This window comes from Gorilla gorilla, chromosome 6 (assembly GCF_029281585.2).
Source record: "Gorilla gorilla gorilla isolate KB3781 chromosome 6, NHGRI_mGorGor1-v2.1_pri, whole genome shotgun sequence".
Taxonomy (NCBI): domain Eukaryota; kingdom Metazoa; phylum Chordata; class Mammalia; order Primates; family Hominidae; genus Gorilla; species Gorilla gorilla.
In genome coordinates, this window is record NC_073230.2 from 44,552,627 (window position 1) to 44,575,053 (window position 22,427).

Below are 22,427 nucleotides of genomic sequence, written 5' to 3' on the forward strand. Positions count from 1 at the left end.
AAACTCAGACATTATGCAGTAGGTGCAAGTAAGTCTTCCCTTCACTAATAAACATAGATGCCATTGCTCTTAACTCCTGAGAGTGTTACAGCCTTCAACTGAATAACCTTGACAAAGTGCTCTGAGAATGTAAATAGACATTATTTTGGACCACGCTATTAGAGGTAACATTTGCTTCTTGCAATGTCAATAATTGGGAAGCAGGAAAATAGTGCTGTTTTTTTTTTAAAGCAACCTTAGATGAACATAAATATTTGGTATCAGTAATTAATTGAACATTAATATGTTTGCTTTAGACACCAAAATATAATTGGTATTTCAGAGGTGGGTTTCCTCAAGAGACCAAAAATTAAAATCAAAAGAGAAATGCTTTCTAGAAAATTGGATCTTTCTACTTTTGTAAACATCCTTTCTCCCCAGCAGTTAGATTTTTAATTGAGTACTTCTTTGGTCTTAGCACTTGCTTATAGAACTAAAGTGACCATGGTCTTCAAAGTTAATTATTAACACAAATCTGAGAAGTGCTCAGAACTATGAACTTAGGAATGGAGAAAAACAGTCACGTACAAACCAAGTGAAGATAGATTTGTGTGTAAATCTAATTTTCCTCAGAAGAAAAACAGGCATTTCTTTCAACATAAGGGTGTATTCAGCTTAGCTTTGCATATTAGTAACTTATTTAATATGGCAATGGGCAAAAAGCAATCCATTAAAAAGCAATTTTGCTCTTACCACAGGGTGTTTTATCATTTGGTGTCTAGCATTCAATCAGAATGTAACAATCCTTAATATTTTATGAGCAGAAAACAACTCATTTGGGCATGTAGGCTTCAGAAACATGAATGTTTTTTGTAAGCCTTGACAAATTTCCAGAATGGGCTTTGCAGATGATGGCAAGTGACAAGTCAAACTAAAAACTTAAACTTATGACTATCACAACATTGGGGAAATTATTCTTCAGGACAGATGATGGGCATGTGTTAAAAAACATAATGACAAAACTCATAGGAAAAAGTATCAGTCCCAGCTCATTCTTCCACTTTCTGAGGTGTATAGGAAGTTTTCTGAACTCCTTTGGGGATAAGGACCATATCTGGTTCCCTTGTACCTGCAGTGTCCCTCATAGTCTGTGGCATGTTGTAAATACTGGATAGATTTTCATTGAACAAATTAATAAATGTGTTTGTCATCTTAGGTGAAGAGAGACTGCTTTGACAATGCCAGGCCTCAGCTGTCCAAGCCCAGTCTCAATGCAGAAACCAGGCCTGAGTGAGTTGTGGCAGAATGTTGGGAGTCTTCTCTCCATCAGAAGGTGGGAGATGGAACAGTCTTCAATGCATGAAGAGCATCTGTGGCATCTCCAGGGACCTGCGAGGTGTTTGCCTTCATCTCCACTCTGTTACTTCAGCCCACAAATGGAGTTCTGCCCTGATTCCTGGATTGACCACCAGGTCCTGGAAAGGCCAGGAGGGCTACTCTACACCTGCCAGAGGTCAAGCCCTATCCCCTATTCTGTCCCCACCCCATCCCCAAGCACAAAATGAACATTCACCTGAGGAGGACTACCTGCCCAGATTCTTGCCAGCTGAGGTCCCCTCCACCCACTGGATGGGGACCCACTGACCCAGAGGCCAGACCACATCAGGGTCATGTTTACCCTGCCTGCACCTGCTCTGGAATTCAACCATCTCTTCCAAACTATTCCCCCCAGGTTGAATAAGGCTGTTCCCATAGAGCTTCTCTCACTGAGATCACTGCAATTTCAGCCAGAAAATGAACACAACTACTCAAATCACCACCCAAAATACTACCAATCCATTTCTAGACATTCTGCTCTGGAGAGAACCTGGAGGTGTAGGAGCACAGTGCGGTTTGTGAGTAATTCACTCAGGGACACAAGGCCCTAAGTAGCAGAGCTGAACTCAGTTCCCCTCTATTCCCAGCAATCTCTACCGCCTACACCAGATCACTCTTATGTGTTTACTTTTAGCAGGACAGACGTATGTCCCTTGGGCAAAGGAGAAGAGCAGATAGCTGGGCACGGCATGTCATAGAACATGAGTGAAGGTACACATGGAGAGTGGGCCTTCTGCTGCCATCAAGATGAGCATAAACAGCCAAAGGCTGTCATCAGAAAGGAGGAGACAACGAACAGCAGTGCAGAGCAGTACCCTGGACACAGAAACACCTGCCTGGTAGAACACCACTACTCACTCCAGTTACTGAAAATTAACTCCCAGATGGTCCAGACATGCTTTCCAGCCAGCAACTTTCACCAATTTCCCCCATGAAATTGAGATAAACATGAAACAGTCACAGTTATCAGACAGAGGAATTCAGCAGGATTTGTTTGATTTAGGACTTATATCCTTAAGCTGAGTAAACAGTAAGCGATACTGCACACTGAAATCTCAGCGAGTTAGTGTAATTAGGGAGTAAGAAGGATAACTCAAGTCAAGGATCCATGTGAACAGAAATCTTCGCATTTGGTGAGCTGTAAACCAGAGTAGGTGAATGCAGAGATCTCTCAGGTTACACTGCTACTGTTCCAATGCAAAAATGCTCATGTTCTATGTCATCATTGGCTGCTTCCTCCCATGAGCCCACACTGGAAGATGATAAAGTTTTCCACTTGGCCAACCAGGCTCAATTTCTTAGTATTTTTCCTTACTAAGTATTAAATTTTCTAGTTTATTTCAGCAGTACCTGTAGTCAGTTCTACACTGTAAATAAAACATAACTCTCTTTCCAATGTAATCATCAGATTCCTCCCATTAATCATTTCAGGCCATTATTTTAAGCTCTCGAGCAGGCAACTGAATATTTATGTTTTCACAGTAATACCAAACACCCCAACATTTTTCTGGTATAAACAGTCTTTTCTGGTGCTCATGTTATTAAGCCTGTGAGGAAAGATTTATATGTGTGCTGGCTTCTAGATGTTGGATGGAATGGAAGTAAACTACTTTAAGAAGGTTCAACATCGACAATGATAATAGGGACAGGTTAAATCATATCCACCTTCGTAGATTAAAGCTAAATTATGCCAATGAACAAAAGACAAGAAAATTATCATCCTTTCTTTTTCTGTATGTACTCTCATAAATTTTGTGATATAAGAAAAAGAGCAATAAAAATATTGCTGACCACATTTTTCATTTTCAGCTACCCATTTTCTTTAATAATTTCTTCTTTCTTACAGAAAGTATTCCAAACAACAGAAACACTGAGAGCAAGAGAATTTCATTAAGGTATTCAATTTTTCTTTATAGAGAAAAATTGCTTTGAAAGAAAGAAAAGAAAATGATCTACTGGTAGGTTATAAACTGGAATTTTAAAAAAGAAATCCATAGATTTTTTTTTCCTGAACAGAAGCAAGCCTGTTTTAATATGTACTCATTTTCATGATATTTGAAACTCAGCCACAATGATCTGCAAATTTCTCCATTCCCATAGGTTTTAATCACATTTACTTCCAGACCAGACATGCAAAAGTATGTATGCTGTAAACCTGAGCCAAATAATAATCAACCTATCCATAGTGACGACCGTAAGAAGCTGTCGGCATCTTGGGATTTCTTCGTACAGGTAGGGGCACAACCCTGGAAGCTGGGACTCTGCCAGCTTCACACCCATGTGGGAAATAGGTATACTTACGCAACTCGCCCACTTTCAAGATCTCACATAGCATCTTGGTCAGCTCTATACTACTGCGGCCAAAGGGACATTCATGCTTGTCTTCTCGACTACTGTTTTCAAGCACAATCTGTAATGGGAAAGGGAACAGATTAGAAAGGAAATTCAGCTGTGGAAAACATCAAGAATATCACCTTCATTCCAATAGATGAATACATAGATCCACTTCAGATCCCCAAACGAAGACTCTTGGGGCCAGGACAAAATAGTACTCCAAGTATACAGGACCAAAAAGTCTCATTTATCCCCCCCAAATCTTTGACAATCCTCTTCAACCCTGTAAAAGAGGATATTTTGCTTGTTCGTTCCCATTTACACAGAGAAGCTTGTGGAGAGTGTTTTGGAATAGTACAATAAAGACTTTTTTACTTCAGTGACCAAACAACTCTCTTGTCCTCCCATTTCTGTCCTCTTTTCTTGGAATAGTAACTCCTTCTGTGACTTCAGTCTCAAACTTCAATAGGATATTTTCCAAGGAAGTCCATATTCTTACAAGATCTTACCCTCTGGCATCAGTTGAATAAATCATGCCTGGAAAATGTGACATGATGGACCAATCAGAGTCCTTCCCTGAGACTTCATACTAAGAGAAAAACTGGGGCCGGGTATGGTGATTCACGCCTGTAATCCCAGCACTGCGGGAGGCCGAGGCGGGCGGATCATTGGAGGTCAGGAGTTGGAGACCAGCCTGGCCAACATGGCGAAAAAAAAATACTAAAAATAAAATAAAAACTATCTCTACTAAAATTACTACTCTCTCTACTAAAAATTAAAATAAAATTATCTGGGTGCGGTGGCAGGTGCCTTTAATCACAGCTAGGGGGCAGGCTGAGGCAGGAGAATCACTTGAACCCGGGAAGCGGAGGTTGCAGTTAGCCAAGATAGTGCCACTGCACTCCAGCCTGAGTGACAGAGTGAGAATCCACCTCAAAAGAGAAAGAAAGAAAGAGAAAGAAAGAAAGAAAGAAAGAAAGAAAGAAAGAAAGAAAGAAAGAGAAAGAAAGAAAGAAAAAATGAATGAATGAAAGAATGAATGAAAGAATGAATGAATACTGGCTCAACTATGCTGACGGTGACCCTGGAGTGTGGACTTAGGAGTTACCTGGATGTTGGTCCTTAGAAAAAAGAAAATAAAACTAAAATGCAAAGTAAAACAGAGACAAGAGACAGCAAGAGACCTAGAAGTGTTTGAGACTGGTTCCACCTATTCCTACTGGTCCCCCTGTTCCTATAGCACAACTACTTCCCTGTCTTTCCCCTTTGGTTGCTCAGTCCCTCCTCTGAAAATCCTTTTGTCCATCTAATAAATTATCCTCTTTTCTTAAGCTAATTTGAGATGTTCCTATCACTCTCAACTAAGGGAATTACTCTGCACATAGATTAAACAAAAGCAAAACAAAATAACAAAACTCTCAAGTTATGGAACTTTATCCATGTCTAAAGCTTCTTCTCCAAAACTCATCCCCAGTAAGAGTTGTCTGGGACTTCCTTAATAGCTACACCACTTTGAATGACCATCTCTCAGTAGCATCTACAATGATGCTGTGCAGTGACTCACTGTTTTGTCACCTCCACAGAATATGAACTCTTCAGTGGCAGGGACAGGTGTTTTATTCACTTAGTCAACAGTATTAATTGAGCACCTGTTATCCACCAGGAAGATGGCTGAGCCCCATAAAATAGACAAGGGCCCTGACCTCATTAAGCATTCATTCTAATTGAAGGACACAAAAACAAAAGAGGTAGTTACAGTTTATCGCAAGTGCTATGAAAATAAAAAATAACTTGTTGAGTGACAGAGAGTAACAGGGAATGCTTGGGGAGGGGAGTTTAGATAACCAGGTGATCAAGGAAGGTTCTCGGACTATTGAGAATCAAACGATGAGAAAGACCTTGTTATGTCAAGGTATGTGAGAAAGAACATTCCAGATAGAGATGAAGGTCAGAGCCCACTGAGGTGAGCTGGGCAGTGGGCTGGCCTCCCCAAAACATATGCACTCAGTCTGCCCAAGCATAGACAATTTCATTTCACTCAGCCTGAATCACCCTTTTCCTGTTCAGGGAAACCATTCTGATTCTAACCAGAAATTCCCATTCCAGAAAGCAGGAGGGGAGAATAAGTTCCATTAATCAGTGAATTTTATTTCCCCTCTAAATATTTTGTATCTGAGACGGCCAGATCAGAGAGCAAATCTGAAGCTCCTAATGATGGGAGAAATGAACTGAAAAAAAGAAACAGAGCCAGAAGACAGAACATAAAGAGAAGACAGAAGACAGGTAGTTTTTCTCGGCTCCCAGCTCCCAGCGAGCACATTCCCTTGTATTTCACATTAACATTCTATTAACATTTCATGAGTACATTAATATTTAATGAGGCTGTGATCTGCATACACTGTAGGTAGAATTACTGCAGCCAATAAATGCTTGGGAAACATTTCCAAGGCACAGTTTATTAGCAGGCACTAAATTAAGTAGTAATTTAAGTAATCAATATGTAAATCAGCTTGGAGAAGTCCTGCTCTTTATTTTTTAATGCACCATCCATCTTATCATACTTGCCCACCTAAAGAAAAATAAACCCGCCACCTTCCTGACTGATTTCTGTTGTCAAGGCAGACACAAATATTTAAAGCTACTTGTGTAACTTTTAAGATCAACCTTCTTACAAAAATATTGTAGAAAAGATTACAATTACGAATGCTACTAGTTAGATATTACTATAGTGAGAGATAATTCTTAAGCTGGACGATAGCTTTTATTTAACACATTGATACATCTACATTCAATTTCAACATTCTGATATTAACCATGTCCATCGGAGACATTTTGAAAAGCTCCATTTGGAAATATCAAAGCATATTTTTCATCTTTATTTTCCCCCTTACTCTTCAGTTTTAAGGGCAAATATGCTAGAACAGAAATCAAAATGAAGTACTAAAAGGTGCTATTACCACTCATCTTAGAATATATCAAACACCAAAATAAATTCTTTCTGCATATTTTATTTAAAAAAACTGGATAGCCGTGCAATGTGAAGTTATATTTTTATAAAATGCTTCATCGTTTACAGAGTATATTTATACATTCTCTATCAATTGATTTCCAACAAGTCCATCCATTAATAAAGTAGGTATTATCAGTCTCTTAAGAATGCTGAAACAAAAGGCAGAGGTGACTTTCTAGCATCCCAGAGCTAGCCTGTGTCAGTCCTGGAGTTCAATTTTTTTTTTTTTTTGAGATGTAGTTTCACTCTTGTTGCCCAGGCTGGAGTGCAGTGGCATAATCTCGGCTCGCTGCAACCTCTGTCCCGCCAAGCTCAAGCGATTCTCCTGCCTCAGCCTCCTGAGTAGCTGGAATTACAAGAGCCCACCACCACATCCAGCTAATTTTTGTATTTTTAGTAGAGATGGGGTTTCACCATGTTGGCCGAGCTGGGTCTTGAACTCCAGACCTCAGGTGATCCCTCTCCAATGACCAAATCTCTTCCTGTCTCCTTATAGTTTACAAATTGGCTTCACATACATATTACCATGAAAATCAGTAGGTTTCATGTCTAAAGAAGCTAAGGGGACTTTGGTCAATTTCTTCTATCTCCTTGAAGTTGTCTATAAGCCCTGCTCCTCCTAGACAAAGCTATAAGGTTCTATGTCATCTCATTTATCCCCTGAAGATGACAATTCCTCATAGTGAGTGACCAAAGCTGCTGCAGTGTCCCCACAGACTTTACTTCCATAAATTCCAGGCTCTCCTCTGAATGCTCTGTGTTTCTTGTCGCTCTTCTCCAATTGTGTAGATCAGGAACATTTATGGCTTGGACATGACCATGAAGTGTTGAGTCCAAGGCCAGCCTCACTCAAATATGACTCCCTTCTCTGGCTCTCTTGCCCTCCTTGCCTCAGCATCACATGGCTGATTTATATTCACTTGCTTGTCTCTGGCACACTCTCTCTTCCACTCTCTGTTGAAGCTCTCTCTTTTGGGGGAGAGCCCAATTCATTCTGTGCCTCCTGCAGCCAGCCCTAGAGGGCTTGAGGGCTTCTTCCATGCCCTGCCACCTGTGGAGGCTTCTCTTCCACGGTGAACCTTTTCCATTTCACTTTGACTTAACCTACGGTCAGGTGAGGCATAGTGGCCTCCCCACAGGCCATACGAAGGACAGTGTGTGTGAGGTGGTACTGTCTGCAAAGAGAGGGGACACAAAGCAGCTATGAGAAGCACTGATAATGTGGTGACCTTGGACAAAGGTGCCGCCAACTAGGACGAACTTGCATGAGGCACTGCATCTCTTTGTGAGATACGAAGACCTTACATAAAACCCAATTCATGGGACTGTCGTGCATATCAACTCACACAACAAAGGCAAAGTCCCTAAAACTGCCTTCAGAGAGTCGTGTTTTTATCTCTTTATTGTGCTCTCTCTTCCTGTTTCTGCATGGCCCATGGCCAACATTTCACACAACACTTTTACCAGCAGCTAAACCAAAATCATGACTGCAGTGAGACTGGCTCTCTGATGACAGGCTTCTAGGGACTCATGAAAGTAAGCCAGAGGCCTTCTGGTTGTTTTAGCATGAGAGGCAGAGAGAGAGATAAAAGTAGGTCCTCACCTGCTTACACCAAGAATGCAAGATAAAAAGTCCCATGTGCTGGTGTTTAAGCAGGGCTCTCCCGCAGGAATGCAGGGTGACAATAGTGTGAAGAACGAACAAGGACCCTCTTGTAACTAAGTGAGTTACAGAGAAATGCCACACTTTGAGACAAATCATGGAGTCTTTTATTAGCCGGTGACCGAGAGACAGCTAGCACTCAAAATTCTCTCGGCCCCGAAGAAGGGGCTACATTCTTTTATACTATGGTCTAAATAGGGGAGGGGGAGTTTAACTGAAGCAGTTTTACAGAAGCAGAACAGGCAAAAAGTTAAAAAATTAATTGGTTATAGAAGCAGTTACAAAAAATAAACAGTTCCAGGTGCAGGGGCTTAAACTATCACTAAGAGATAAATGCAGGGGCTCTTAGGTACCTTCCACCGAGCACATTCCCAGGAGCTGCTGGTATAGCCTGCCTCAGTATCTTATCAGCAGGTGCATTCCTGGATGTTCTTGGAGTCAGCTTGCACTGGTTATTCTCTTAAGGGGGATAAAGGGGGCTGCAAGTGAAGACACTAAAATGGAGTCTGTCCGGCTCTCTCTCCTAGAAGAGAGTCACTCAGGTTAAAACAAGGTAGGTTATCACAACTGCAGAAAACAAGTCAATACGTGACATGGTGTTTCTGGCAATAAAGTCCTCAAACTAAAGCGTTCCAGCCACCATAGGGCAATTGTCCTCAGAATCCTTGTCAATGTCACAAATCTGTTTCCTGACCCACTGGAGATCTTCTCCCATACTAAATCAACAAATAAATAAGAAGCCTTATCAGTATCAATGAGATCTCCCCACACTCCAACACAGGGTCAATGTCCCCTTAGGAATAGTATCAGGCAACTCCCCAGAATGAAGTGTTAGTCCTTAGATCATATCCCAAGACCCAGACCTACCCCAGGGTCAAAGAGTAAGCCCAGTTTTGATTCCTCTTATGGAGACTCGGGAGTCACTTCTCCTTCATTCTCCCTTGGTGCCAATACTAATGATGATTGGTCCCAAGAAAACTGAAGACCATCATGAGAAAGAACCCTGAGCTGCCTCAAGGGGGCTGCACAAGAAGTTAATTGTGATCATGAATTTCAATCAAGTCCAGAGAATTAAACAAACATATCCAAGCCCTAATAGGATGGTTTTAAATGAGCAGAGAAAGAAGAACACTAAAATTATAGAAAGTGTGCCAAGCACTTTCTATAACAGATCAGAACAGATCAGAACCACAGGCTGCTAGTTCACCAGATCTACCTAGAAAGGAAGTGAGGCCTGGAAGTAAATAAACCCAAAAGAAAAAAGCTTTAGGGATGTCATCAAGATGGCAGCAAAAGGCAACAAACAGCTAACAGCTAACATTTATAGAAAGCATTTCTCTCCCAGGTCTTCTTTGAAGGGCTTTGTACAGATTGTCTCATTCCACACACGTGTACCAGCACATGCCAAAATACTAAGCCATCTCACTGTACAGATGAGGAAACAGAGACAAAGAGATGTGTCACTGGTCCAAGGTCACACAGCACAGAAATAAACAGACCCAGCATGGAAGCTTAGATGGCCTAACCCCAAAGCATATATTCTTGGTTACCAATTCCTATTGAAAACAGAAAGGGTGAAATATTACAGTAATAAAGCTTTGAGCAGGAAAGGCCTTCACATGGTCACAAAGGAGTGATCAGCACTGTGGCTCTGGACAGAAACAGACTTCCTGGATCTATTTCTAACAGACAAAGTCTACTTCTTGGTGACTTTGTACATATCCCTTAACCTCAGTTTTCTCCATAAAAATGAGTGAAGGAATACTTATCCATAAAGGGTCGTAAAGATTAAATGGGAAAGCAAAATGGAAGTAAAGATTTCCTTAGTGCCTGAAACACCTCAAACACTTGATGGAGACAACTGATACTACTATCACCATAATAATTACATAAACGCTTGTTCCAAGGTATTACTATTTGCATTTCTGAAATATTCTTATCGCTCTTGGGAAAAGCTGTTGAAAAAGCACGACAGAAAACAAAACATGGTTGCTGTAGCAGTTATTAATCTTGCTTTTTTTGGTAAAGTAAGGACTTGGATGAAATAATATTTCTGACTTACATGGGTTTCCTCAAGTTCTTTTAGCATCTCTTTAGAAAAGTGGTTCTACATCATTCTCAGCAAACTATCACAAGGACAAAAAACCAAACACTGCATGTTCTCACTCATAGGTGGGAATTGAACAATGAGAACATATGGACATAAGAAGGGGAACATCACACACCCAGGCCTGTTGTGGGGTGGGGGGAGGGGGGAGGGATAGCATTATGATACCTAACATTAGGATATCTAATGTTAGATGATGAGTTAACGGGTGCAGCACAACATGGCACATGTATACATATGTAACTAACCTGCACGTTGTGCACATGTACCCTAAGACTTAAAGTATAATAAAAAATATTAAATAAAAAAAATAAAAGAACAGAGAAGGCTGGGGGCAGTGGTTCATGCCTGTAATCCCAGCACTCTGGGAGGCCGAGGCAGGCGGATCATGAGGTCAGGAGATCGAGACCATCCTGGCTAACACAGTGAAATCCCGTCTCTACTAAAAAAAAATATATATATATATATTAGCCAGGCATGGTGGCGGGCACCTGTAGTCCCAGCTACTTGGGAGGCTGAGGCAGGAGAATGGCATGAACCCGGGAGGCAGAGCTTGCAGTAAACCGAGATTGCGCCACTGCACTCCAGCCTGGGTGAGAGAGCAAGACTCCATCTCAAAAAAAAAAAAAAGAACAGAGAAAGGACCAAACTAATGTTCGATAATTTTCTTCCAGTCAAGACGTTCCTAATAATGCTGGACAACTTCCAATTTGGAAATGACCACCTCCCCGGGTGTTGTCTAATCACATTGTCCAAATGCTACAACAACAACCTGTTGAGAAACATCCACAAACTCAGGTGATCTTATGCCTGAGTGAAGAATATAATTGTTACTGTAAAATATATTTGGTGTGTTAAAATTATATGGTACTGCAAAATAAAGCATTCTCAGAATGAAAAAAAAAAAAAGAAAAGTGGTTCTAACTTTAATGTGTGTCAGAATCACCTGGAGAACATACTGAAGGCAGGCTGCTGGGAGGCTCCCCTAGGGTTTGATTGAGAGGGTCTGAGGTGGAACCCACAAAAATAAGTCAGTAAACCAAGTCCTAAAGTTTTCTGAGACAATGAGGGGATTGAGGAAGAGAGAGTTAGAAAAGGATTTAAGAGAATATTTAAAAGTCACTTTCAGCAGCATGCCCTTAAGTAAAAACTCCATCCCTTCATCTTCCCTGAGCTTTAATTGGTCACCTAGAGAGAGGCGGCCATCCATGGTATGTCCAGGCTGCGGAGGCCTCAGGCCTTTGGACAGGGCCAGTGCTGCCAGGCAGCTGAGATGGGCTTTCAGAAGGTTGGAAATGACCAGGTTAAGAATGTGAGTATAAGTGACGACCAGGGAAAAGGACAAAAAACTTAAAGCGATATTTCCAAGAGCCAAATAACAATGCATCCCAGGAAAAGGAGAAAAAGAATGTATTAATATAATGAGTCAGACTGGTGAAAAAAAAAAAAAGAAAAGAAAATGCACACAGGGAACCAAGATAAATAACAATCTGGACAAATGAGAAGAATGGTATAAAACCCAGCTAATGAGGTGAAATGCTTCCAGAATAAAATTAGGCAATTGCACATACAGAGGCATAATAAAGGTCATAAATATAAAATGGCAAGGAATTGACTGGGTAATGGTATAGTAATTAAAGCCTGGAGCTTCATAATAGACCTCAAATTGAACATTAATCAACCAAAAAGAAATGCTCCCTGCACTTTGATATAGTGCAACAAAAGCAGGACGCGTGAAACACACAGAGCAATCACAGCCACGTTTTGCCAAAAGGCCCTCCCTTTGAGCATCACCTCAGGTAGCACAAAGAGGGCAAAGGATTAAATAACAGCAGGATGACTTCTGTTTGTGCCTACACAGTAATCACAACATTACTGAGGGAAGCCAAGCTCTGCTGACTATTCAAAGGCCAGGAGGTATCAGGGGCTATCCTCCAGCTGACTCCCCCACCAAAGAAGCTAGGCTAAAATCTCCCCTTTTATGCCAGTACATGTGTTCCTGGCCCCAAGGATGGGTACAGGTGTAGTGGGCACCTGTAGGCTTTACTCCAGGTTTATTTAAAGCAATAGTTCTCTAACTTGAGCTTCTATTAGAATCCTCTAAAAGCTTATTAAAATGCAGATTGCTGGACTCCACCCCCAGAATTATGATCAGACATTCTGGGGTGTACTCATGAATCTGCCTTTCTAACAAGTTCCCAGTTAACACAGATCTGCCAGTTTTGGACCACACTGTGGGAACCACTGACTTACAGGTCTGTCACATCTACATTCCCAATTTCCATCATTAGCAAACCTTTTGTTTTTAAAGACATGCAAAGCAATGAAAGTAGACAAAAAAGAAATAAATCTGATTGGTTTTGGTTTGTTTTGTTTTTCCTGTGACTAATAAAAAAATCATTAATAAGAGTCAAAATCCATAGAGAGAGAAGGCAGAATGGTGGTTGCCAGGGACTGAGAAGTGAGAATGGGGAGCCACTGCTTAGCGGGTATGGGGTTATTTTTGGGATGATGATGATGTCTTTGGATCTACATAGAGGTAGTGATTGCACAACACTGAATGTACTAAATGCCACTGAATAGTTTACTTTAAAATGGTTAATTTTATGGTATATGCATTTCGTCTCGATTAACAAAAAAGAGTTAATACATATTAGATGATTACCATGTGCAAACTCTCAAGCGTTTAGCTCATTTGGTCCTCACAAGCCATTGAAGTAGGACTGCATTTTACAGATGAGGAAGCCACGCCTTAGAGCTTAAACAAGTTGCGTGCTGTTTAGAAGGAACACTGCTATGGTTTGAATGATGGTGCCCCTTCCGAAGTTCATGTTGAAACTTAATCCCCAATGCAACAGTATTAAGGGTGTGGCCTCTGGGAGGTGATTAAGTCATGAGGGCTTCTCTCTCATGACTGGGATTAGCACCCTTATAAAAGGGCTTGTGATTGAAAGGAGGCTCTCACTTGCCCTCTGTCCCTTCTATCATGAAAGGACATCATGCTCCTCTCCTCCAGAGGATGCAGCACCAAGGTACCATCTTGGAAATAGAGAGCACAGCCCTTACCAGACACCAAGCCTGCTGATGCCTTAATCTTGGACTTCCTAGTCCCCAGAACCATAAGAAATACATTTCTATTGTTTATAACTTACCCAGTCTATGGTATTTTGTTAAAGCAGCAAAAATAGACGAAGACACTATAGGTGTTGAAATGGCTCAGGATGACAGTCCTACAGGACAGCCAAGGACAGGGCATTGGGTGTGCCCTGTCATACAGAGGGGAACAAAGTGTGGCATTCGTACAAAGTCCTGTGGTATCATTAAGGCAGAACTCCTCTACTACATACTCTTTAATGCAAACCACACACACTTCATTGTAATTTTTTTTTAAAGTTCACATTGTAAATTACTTTGCAGACATATACAATCCCAGTACTTCTCAAACTTTAAAGTACTCACAGATCACCTGGAGACCTTGTTAAAATGAAGATTCTGACTCAGTAGGTATGGGTTGGGACCTGAGGTCCCACATTTCTAAGCTCCCAGATGATGCTGACGCTGCAAGTCCAGGGTCCATATTTTGAAAATCAAGGCACTGCTTCCCCAAACTATCAGCTGAATTCTAGCCCTAGTCCTTCCCAACATCCCTACAGTGTATTACCCTTTGACCAATTCATTAATTCCATGAATATTTTTAAGCAATTATTGCTGAGCAACTTGCTAGATATTAAAAATACATGTATGAACAAAAGTCCATTTTGAGGGTCTTGCAATCTACTTGGAAGATACAAGGACATGGGATTTGTAAGATGGGCCAACTTTCACTTCCTTTTATGTACCTCTATATTGTTTGCATTTTTCACAAGGAAGTACCACTTTGTGCAGTGAAGGTGCACATGAGATGCAATGGGCAGACGGGGCTTCATGGAGAGGGTGAGCCTTGAGTTCAACCTTGAAGAAGAAACTGATGTCAAACTCTCTCCTAAGGCATCTTTTTAACATTCCACACCAGAAGTGAGCTGTGGAATGCAAGAAAGACTAATTACAATGGGAAAATGGATGCTGAATAAAGGCAGAGAAGCCCCTATGCATCTTGGACAGTATTAAGCAATAAATCTCAAGATCACATGGCAGAGTTTTGACCTGCTCAACATTACATTACTGAATACAAATGCCTCACATCTCCTTCACCAGAGTGCAAAGATACCAAGAGGTTTGGCTTTTGTCTGACAGTCACTGTTGGATGAAAAATTAAGCTTGACATTTCTCAACCCTGACTTCTTATTGAGAAATTGTCACCACTGTCTGAACAGTTACTGCTGTCTTAAAGCAAAGTTAACCTCCACATATACTGTCTGAAACATATTTGAATATAATTCATTTTACAAAACAAAAACATTCCAGGAAAGCTAGTGATAAAATGAATCTCTCTAAGTCAGCTCCCACTCACCTCACTTTCTCACTTAGCACATTGATTTAGAAATTCAATCTGGTTTGGGAGAATGGACTTGAGAAGATGGAAAGGTGAGGAGAGAGAACTATTTCTTACTATCCTCTTCTGGACAAATAATAAATTGGCCATTTCAGGAACATATTATCAAACAGAAAATGTTAATTTTCTGATTATGCACATGACAAGCTAGCTACAGTGAAAAAACTGACTGAAACCTAATTAAGAAATTAGGCCATAAGTTGTTTTACTTGAGGTTAAAAAAGCATGTGAAAAGGAAATCTTTTCTTCCTATTACATCTAGCTTTTTAAATGGAGTTCATCTCATCACATCTCATTCTGTGTATGAATCATAAATCTTGCCTACTCCTGCTAGAGGAAGGATCTCCCTCTGGTACAGCTGTCCTACCAGGCTAGGCCCAGACATGGCTCCCTCCTAGGGAAACTGCCTCCCCGACACCCCTCCCTGACACTGCCCCTCCCACACCTGTCTCAATTTTCCCTCTCCTTCAGACCCAATCCAGATGTCACTTTCTCCATAAAACCTTATGCAATAAAACCTTATGTATGGTTTTCCTAAACAAGCCTTTGAAGTGTGGGCTTTGGCCCAGGGAGACTTGCTTCTGAGTTTTTTCATTCACATGGCCACATCGTCCCTGGGGGCACACCAGATACAGGCTTCATTGCAGAGACTTTCCAAGTGAGTTTTCTCCCAAGTGAGATAACCTTTTATCTGTATCTTTCTTAAAACAATTCCCATTTTATGCCCCCAAATTATGGTAAAGTATAGGTGTCTTACCTTCCCTGATAGAGTCAACCCCTTGAGGTTGGGAACCACTTCTCACTTGTGAATCTCTGACATTGCAGCAGAGTTGCACATACAGTAGGTGCTCAGTAATGAAGCAGTTATTGAACAAGTGCATGGACAGTACGAGTCATGACTGGCCTCTGGTGAGGCTGGCAGTGCCCACAGAGGGTTCAGTCACCTTCTCCATCCCTTACATGAATACCAACTTGCCTGGCTTTAGCATGAGTGTTTCCATAACTTATTACATCTATATGTTCAAATGCATCTTAAGTGAGTCATCCCTGTCCTCCATATTCCCTATTCTATGTCATTTGTGGATTTAATCAGAAGCAAGGGTTTATGTGATGCACTGAGAACCTCTAACTTCCTTCTTCATCAGGAGGAGGCTCAGAACCCAGAGGCCACTCAGCATTCAGGGCACGTATTCCCACAGAGAATCCAAGCTGGGGAGAAAACTCACTTGGAGACTCTCTGCATTGAAGCATGTGCCTGGTGTGCCCCCAGGGACGATGCGGCCATGTGGATGAAAACACTCAGAAGCAAATCTCCCTGGGCCAAAGCCCACACTTCAAAGGCTTGTTTAGGAAAACCATACACTCAACCTTCTTTGTGTATTGTGAAAATACACATTTACAGATCATTGGAATGTGTGAAAAATGTCCTTCGTTGTGTGTTTATGGAAAACATTTGGCAAGTATTTGCTATAAATGCTTCCTGTAAATGCTGTGAGTGAGAATCAGCAGGAAAATGTATGAGATGAGAGGGAGCCAACTCCCACAGCAAAATAATGTCCCCTTCCCTTCCACACACCCCACGCGCTGCCTCCATTCTGCACCCCTCCGCCGCCCCCCTCCCCAGATAAGGCCCCGGGGATCCGGGAGTGTGAGGGTGGGGAACAGACAAGGGACAATCTGTGAAGGGGCCTCCAGGCTCAGCATTCCATGTTGGCGTGCAGAAAAGGAAACTGACTCGTGTTTCCTAGGTGATGATGCCCCCAATAGGATTTCCTTCCCCTTCACGCATATTGGTTAACAGTTCTGATTCCAAGTCCCCCATTCCAGCTGGAAACATTGCCTCAACACCCACCCGGTCTCCCCCACCTGAAGACTGGCCTGCCTCTCAGTTAACTCTTGGACGCTTTCAGGTGAAAAGTAAAAAATGGAAAGCAAGAGACTCAAATATATTTCTTCAGAACAAGATGCATGGGACATTTCTCTTAATTCCTCAACAATGGACAAAGACCTCTGATGATATGAACTGAAAAGGGAAGAGAGTGTTGCAGGCCACAGCAATGAACGCTCGTGGTTTTTACCAGGAAGCAACCTTGACCACCTCCAGATTGCCCTCTGGGATGAACCAGGTCCTCCCCTGCCACATGAGGTATGTAGTGGGTACTGCAGAGAGGCTGGCTGCTCTTGGTTCCCAAGCAGCCTCCGTGATAAACAGCCTCAGTGTTGAAATATCAGGGAGATTAATTATCTCGCAGATGTTACATGCCAAAAAGGCTACTTTTTTTCTTCATTTCAGAATTCTTTCCTTTTTTAAGAAATAAAAGGACACAAATCCAATGTACTTAAGCCTGCCAAGGCGAAGAGCCCCAGCTGCCTGGCTGTATTTGTATCTGCACAGGTGCCCAGGGAACACCAGCCTCACTCTCAGCTTCATCTCCAGGTCCCCTACCTCTGCCCAGAGGTCCTCACATCTGCACCTGACTGGAGCTAATGACAAACATCTTTACACAGCAACTTTTATGCTGATTTGCAAAATGATTTATTTTAAGTACATTTCTAAAAACATAAACGTTAAGTCAAAAGGTCTCAGCATTTCTGCCACTTAAAGTATACCTATGTAACAAACCTGCATGTTCTGCACATGTATCCCAGAACTTAAAGTATAATTTAAATATATATATATAAGTATTGATACACCATAATCTAAAAATGATGTCATTTCACACTTCCCAAAGCAATGGAGGAGTTCCCTTTAAAATCATTTCACCGGCTCACCTAGATTTATTATGGGAAAGAAAAATCCACAGTCTCCTCTGACGGAAGAAGAAAGGGGCTATGGGGCCCCCCAGACTCTCCCAATCAGCCCCATGCTGTGGCTCTCCCCAACCATGGACCATGACAGCCACTCCCTAATCCTGAAAGAATCCAGGATTTCCTCTCCTCCAAGCAGCTGCACCCTTGCATGGCTGGGTATGGTGGTGAGCGTAGGGGATTTTTTGGTAAGCTCTTTGGGGAAGAATTCCTACATCAAATACATATTTATGAATTCAGAGAATTAAGAAAATTCTGAATTCAGAAAAGACTGTCAGTTACTTCATTCTCCTACCCCCTTTACCACCACATTCTACCAGCATCAGCTGCCTCAGGACCATGTGGGCCTCTCTCTTCCTGTCCAGATCCTCTTTTGTTTGTACCTCAGCCGTTCTGACAGTAGGTTCCTTGGGGCTCTTGGTCCAGCTCTGTGTTCTCTGCAGGCTCCTGCCCTGAGAGAGTCAGTAAGAGAGTGTTTCTCACCTCAGGCCATGACTTGGCATTATGGACTGGACACATGACTCACCCATTGAAAAGATCAGCACACGTAAGTTAATCTCACCCATTCCACAGTCCCTCATATTGCTAAGAAGAGCAAATGGGATAATGCATGAGAAGGCAAAAGCACCATCAACATCCAGTGGCTGGTGCTAGAGCAGGCTAACCAGCTGCTGTATCACTTTCAAAAGGCTTACAGGCCATAGACCGTTGGGAGCTTGAAATCGGCCACAGCAGGAGTATTGATACCACAGAAACCAGCAAATGCTGCAATACTAATCAGATTTTCTTTTAAGAAAAACTTTTGTACTAGCATACTACCAAATTCAATGTCAAGTATTAAAAAGTCACCGCCAGAGCTGTCTGGGTCCAAAGTCCCCATTTGCAACTTACTATCTATTGTAGCAATGGGCAATTTACTTGACCTCTCTGAGCCTCAGCGCTCTCATCTGCAAAATGGGTACAATGATAGTGAGAATTCAATAAGGTAATGCATATAAAATGTTCATAATCATAGCCTGGAAACATTCATTACTCAATATAGTTTAGCTTTCTTTTTGTTCCTACCATATGCAGAGTAGAGCCCCAAGCTGCCAAGCTATCAGCAGAACTGACCCTTCTGCTGAAAACTAACTAAATGTTGGTCTTCTTCATCATTTGCTTATAGAGAACTCATGTCTGCTCATGAAACATATGCACATCTTCATGGCCTTCATAACTGAGATTTGTTGTAAGGCTTTATCCTGTGTAGCTCAAACTCTGCCCAATTTGATGGTCCCACCAGGTCAAGGAAAAAGAGATTCCTTCCAAGTTATGCTTCAGTTTTGATCTTCTGACAAATATCACTTAAGGCCATAAAGGACTTCAGAGGGGGAAAAAAGAGGAACACAACCCTGTTCAGAGATTCAACACATCCTATCTTTCATCATTCATTTAATTTAGATGGTCCAGTGACAGAAAGTAAGGGCATAGGGCAAAAGAGATGGTTCCTGCTCAAAAATTTCATGTTAAGAGAGATAATAATCAAATAATAAAACATACGATTATATAATTCCAAACTAAGTGCTATAAAGGGAGTGACATGGAAGTTTGCTTCCATGTGAGGTTCTGCAGGATTAATCCGGGGATAAGTGGGCAAGCAGGGAAGGGATGGAGAAAGCAGGAGCTGAGTCAGCAGAAAAAGCACATGCAAGGGCCCTGTGGCATAGAAGCATCACCAGTCAAGTACTGAAAGATTGGCTAGGCTGGCCTTCCTGATCTTGGCAAATGCAAGTTTGCAGACAGGTGTGAATGACATTAACCAGAGTCTTAGATTTGAAAAGTCTCCAGGTATCAGGACCAGTGTTACCGAGCAGCATTTGATAAACCAACCAAAGAGAAGTTAGTTGTTAGGGTTGTTATATCTGTTATTAAAATTGTTTCAGTTGCTTTATAAAATACAAGAAAAATATTGTCTATTATTTATGATGTATGCCAAATTTTGGAACCTTGGGTTTTACCAGTGCAGGGAAAAAGTTGATAAAATTAAGGTCAATGTAAAAATAAAATTACCTGACAATGTCAACCACTACTGGGTGCACCAGGTGTACAGCATAGTTCCTAAGGGGGAAGCTATTTTTAACTAATACAAAGGGACATTTGGGAACATTACCACCTAAATTTTATTATACCAATACAAAATCCCTTCTGATTTGGTAGGCAGGTTGCTAATACTGGCTGGGCTCTGGTCACATGAATCCTATTCAAAAAGGGAAGTCAGCAGTGACTCACCCAAGCCCAAGCATCAGCATATCTGGGGCAAGGCCATTTTGGGGCATACCGATATAGTTTCTAATTTGGTTTTCATTCCAGGACGGACAAAGGCCAGAAAGGCAGCTGCATCCAGAGAGGTTAGAGCGTGTTCCAGATAGAGATCTACTTCTGTGGTTTCCGTCCATGGGGTGAATCCTGCCAAAAGGTGGAACACCAGAACTCTCTGGGCAGAGTCCTGCCACTCACTCAATCCAGGCATGCATTTAACAAATATGTGCTGACTGCCTTCTGTGTGCCTGGCACTGCTCCGGGCACTGGGGTACCACAGTGACACCATGGATACTCTGTGGTTTTATGAGGTTTGCTGGCTAGTAAGGGTGAACAGGAAATAAAGAAAACAGTGAATATCGAGCATGTAAGAAACATTAAATTTTGAGAGAAATAAAGGAGGTAAGGTAGACAGGGAGCAAGAGGATGAAATCAGTACTTTATATCTGGAGGTGACAGAAAGCTGCTCAGAGACTAATGGAAGTGAGGCAATGAGCCATGTGGCTACCCAGGAACAGATTCCTAGGAGAGAAAGCAAAAAGCAAAAGGCCCAGAGACCAGAGGTACCTGGTATGTTCACGGCCAACAAGGGTGCTATGGACAGAATTGCACCCTTCCAAAATTCACATGTTGAAGCTCTAACCCGCTGTATAGCATGTGACTGTATTTGAAGATAGGGCCTTTAAAGAGGTAATTAAAACCAAATGAGGCCATTAGGGTAGGGTCCGAATCCAGTATGATTGGTGTTCTCATAAGAAGCAGTGCCAACAGGGTGTGAGTGCACAGAAGGATGGCCATGTGGAGAGGCAGCGAGAGGGCAGCCGTTTACAAGCCAAAAAGGGAGGCCTCAGAGACACCAACCCTGCCAGTAGCTAGATTTTAGATTTCCAGCCTTCAGAGCTGTGAGAAAATAGAGTTCTGTAGTTTAAGCCACCCAGTATGTGATATTTTGTTATGGCAGGCCTAGCTGATCTCTGTGGGTGGAGTTGAGGGAGGAAGGAGTAGGATAGAAGGACGTAAGGCTGGAAAGCCAGAACACTGCAGAGCCTTGAGAGCTGTGGCAAAGGTGCTGAACGTTTTTACTCTGAGTCACTGGAGGTTGTAGGCAGATGAGTGATGTGATCTGACCAATACTGGAAGAATCACTATGGCATCTTTCCTGAAGTTCTGGCTACTGTGTTGAAGACAGAAAAGATGAGCAAGTGTGGGAGCAGGCAATATCAATCAGAGGCTGTTACACTATTACAGGAGATACAGGAGAGAGGTTTGATGTACTGGATTACTGTAATGGTGGTAGAAGTGGGGAAAGGAGGTAGGTTTCTGGAAAGCAGAGTCAATAGGATTTTGAAAGTAGAGTCAATAGGATTGAAAGTAGAGTAAATAGAATTTGCTGGGGTTAGTTTGTTGGTAACTGGGTCTTAATGGAATAAAGAGTAACTCATTGTGCCAGAGACTTTAGTCACTGGGTTGCCCTATCAAGGCAACCCATATTCAGCGCCATGAAACATTTAAATAGCAAAGTTCTGAGTAGGTTTAGCCATGCTGAACCCCTATGGAAGGCACAGCCATTGCTAGAACGATATATGTAGCAAAATATCAATGAGGAATTCAAGCAATGGAGAAAAATATACAAAATCAAGCATCTAAGCTTCCATTTTAGAAAACTAAAAAAATACAAATTAAATCTAAAGTAAGCTGAAGAAAAGAAGTAAAAAAAAATAATGGAGTGGAAATCAGTGAAATTGAAAACTGGAAAGCAATATAGAAAAATCAGTAAAATCAAAAGCCAGTTTTTTGAAAAGATCAATAAAAAACAACAAATCTCTAGCCAGGCTCAACAAGATGAAAGGAAAATGATAAATTATTAGCATCAAAAATGAAAGAAGAGTAAACTTTATGGATCTCATGTATATAATAAAGGAATATTATGAACAAGTCTATGCTCAAAAATCTGATAATGTAGATGAAATGGACCAATTCCTTGAAAGACACAATCTACAAGAACCCACACAAGAAGAAATAGACAATCTGAAGAGACCTATATCTATTAAAGGAATTGAATAAATAATTAATGACCTTCCAAAATGGAAAGTATCAGGCCTGGACGGTTTCATTGGTGAATTCTATAACATATTTAAACAAGAAAATGATACCAATTCTCTACAATCTGTTCCAGAAGGTAGAAGCAGAAGGAGTAGTTCTTAACTAATTCTTTATTATAAAACCAGTATTACCCTAATACCAAAACCAAAGGCATAAGAAAGAAAAAAAATGCGGATCTATATAGCTCTCATGAACATAAATGTAAATATCCTTCACAAAATTATCAAATAGAATCCAACAATCTATAAATAGAATT

At 41.5% G+C, this 22,427-nt stretch overlaps 1 protein-coding gene across 18 annotated transcripts in view; it reads right to left on the reverse strand.

The window, feature by feature from the left end:
- ELMO1 (engulfment and cell motility 1) overlaps positions 1–22,427 on the reverse strand; it is a 592,158-nt gene that overhangs the window by 238,750 nt on the left and 330,981 nt on the right. For all 18 annotated transcript variants that reach the window (XM_019031281.4, XM_055347629.2, XM_055347626.2 and 15 more), the window contains one exon: positions 3,658–3,766. In XM_019031281.4, coding sequence (XP_018886826.1) covers positions 3,658–3,766 — 109 coding nt within the window. The remainder of the gene's footprint in view (positions 1–3,657; positions 3,767–22,427) is intronic.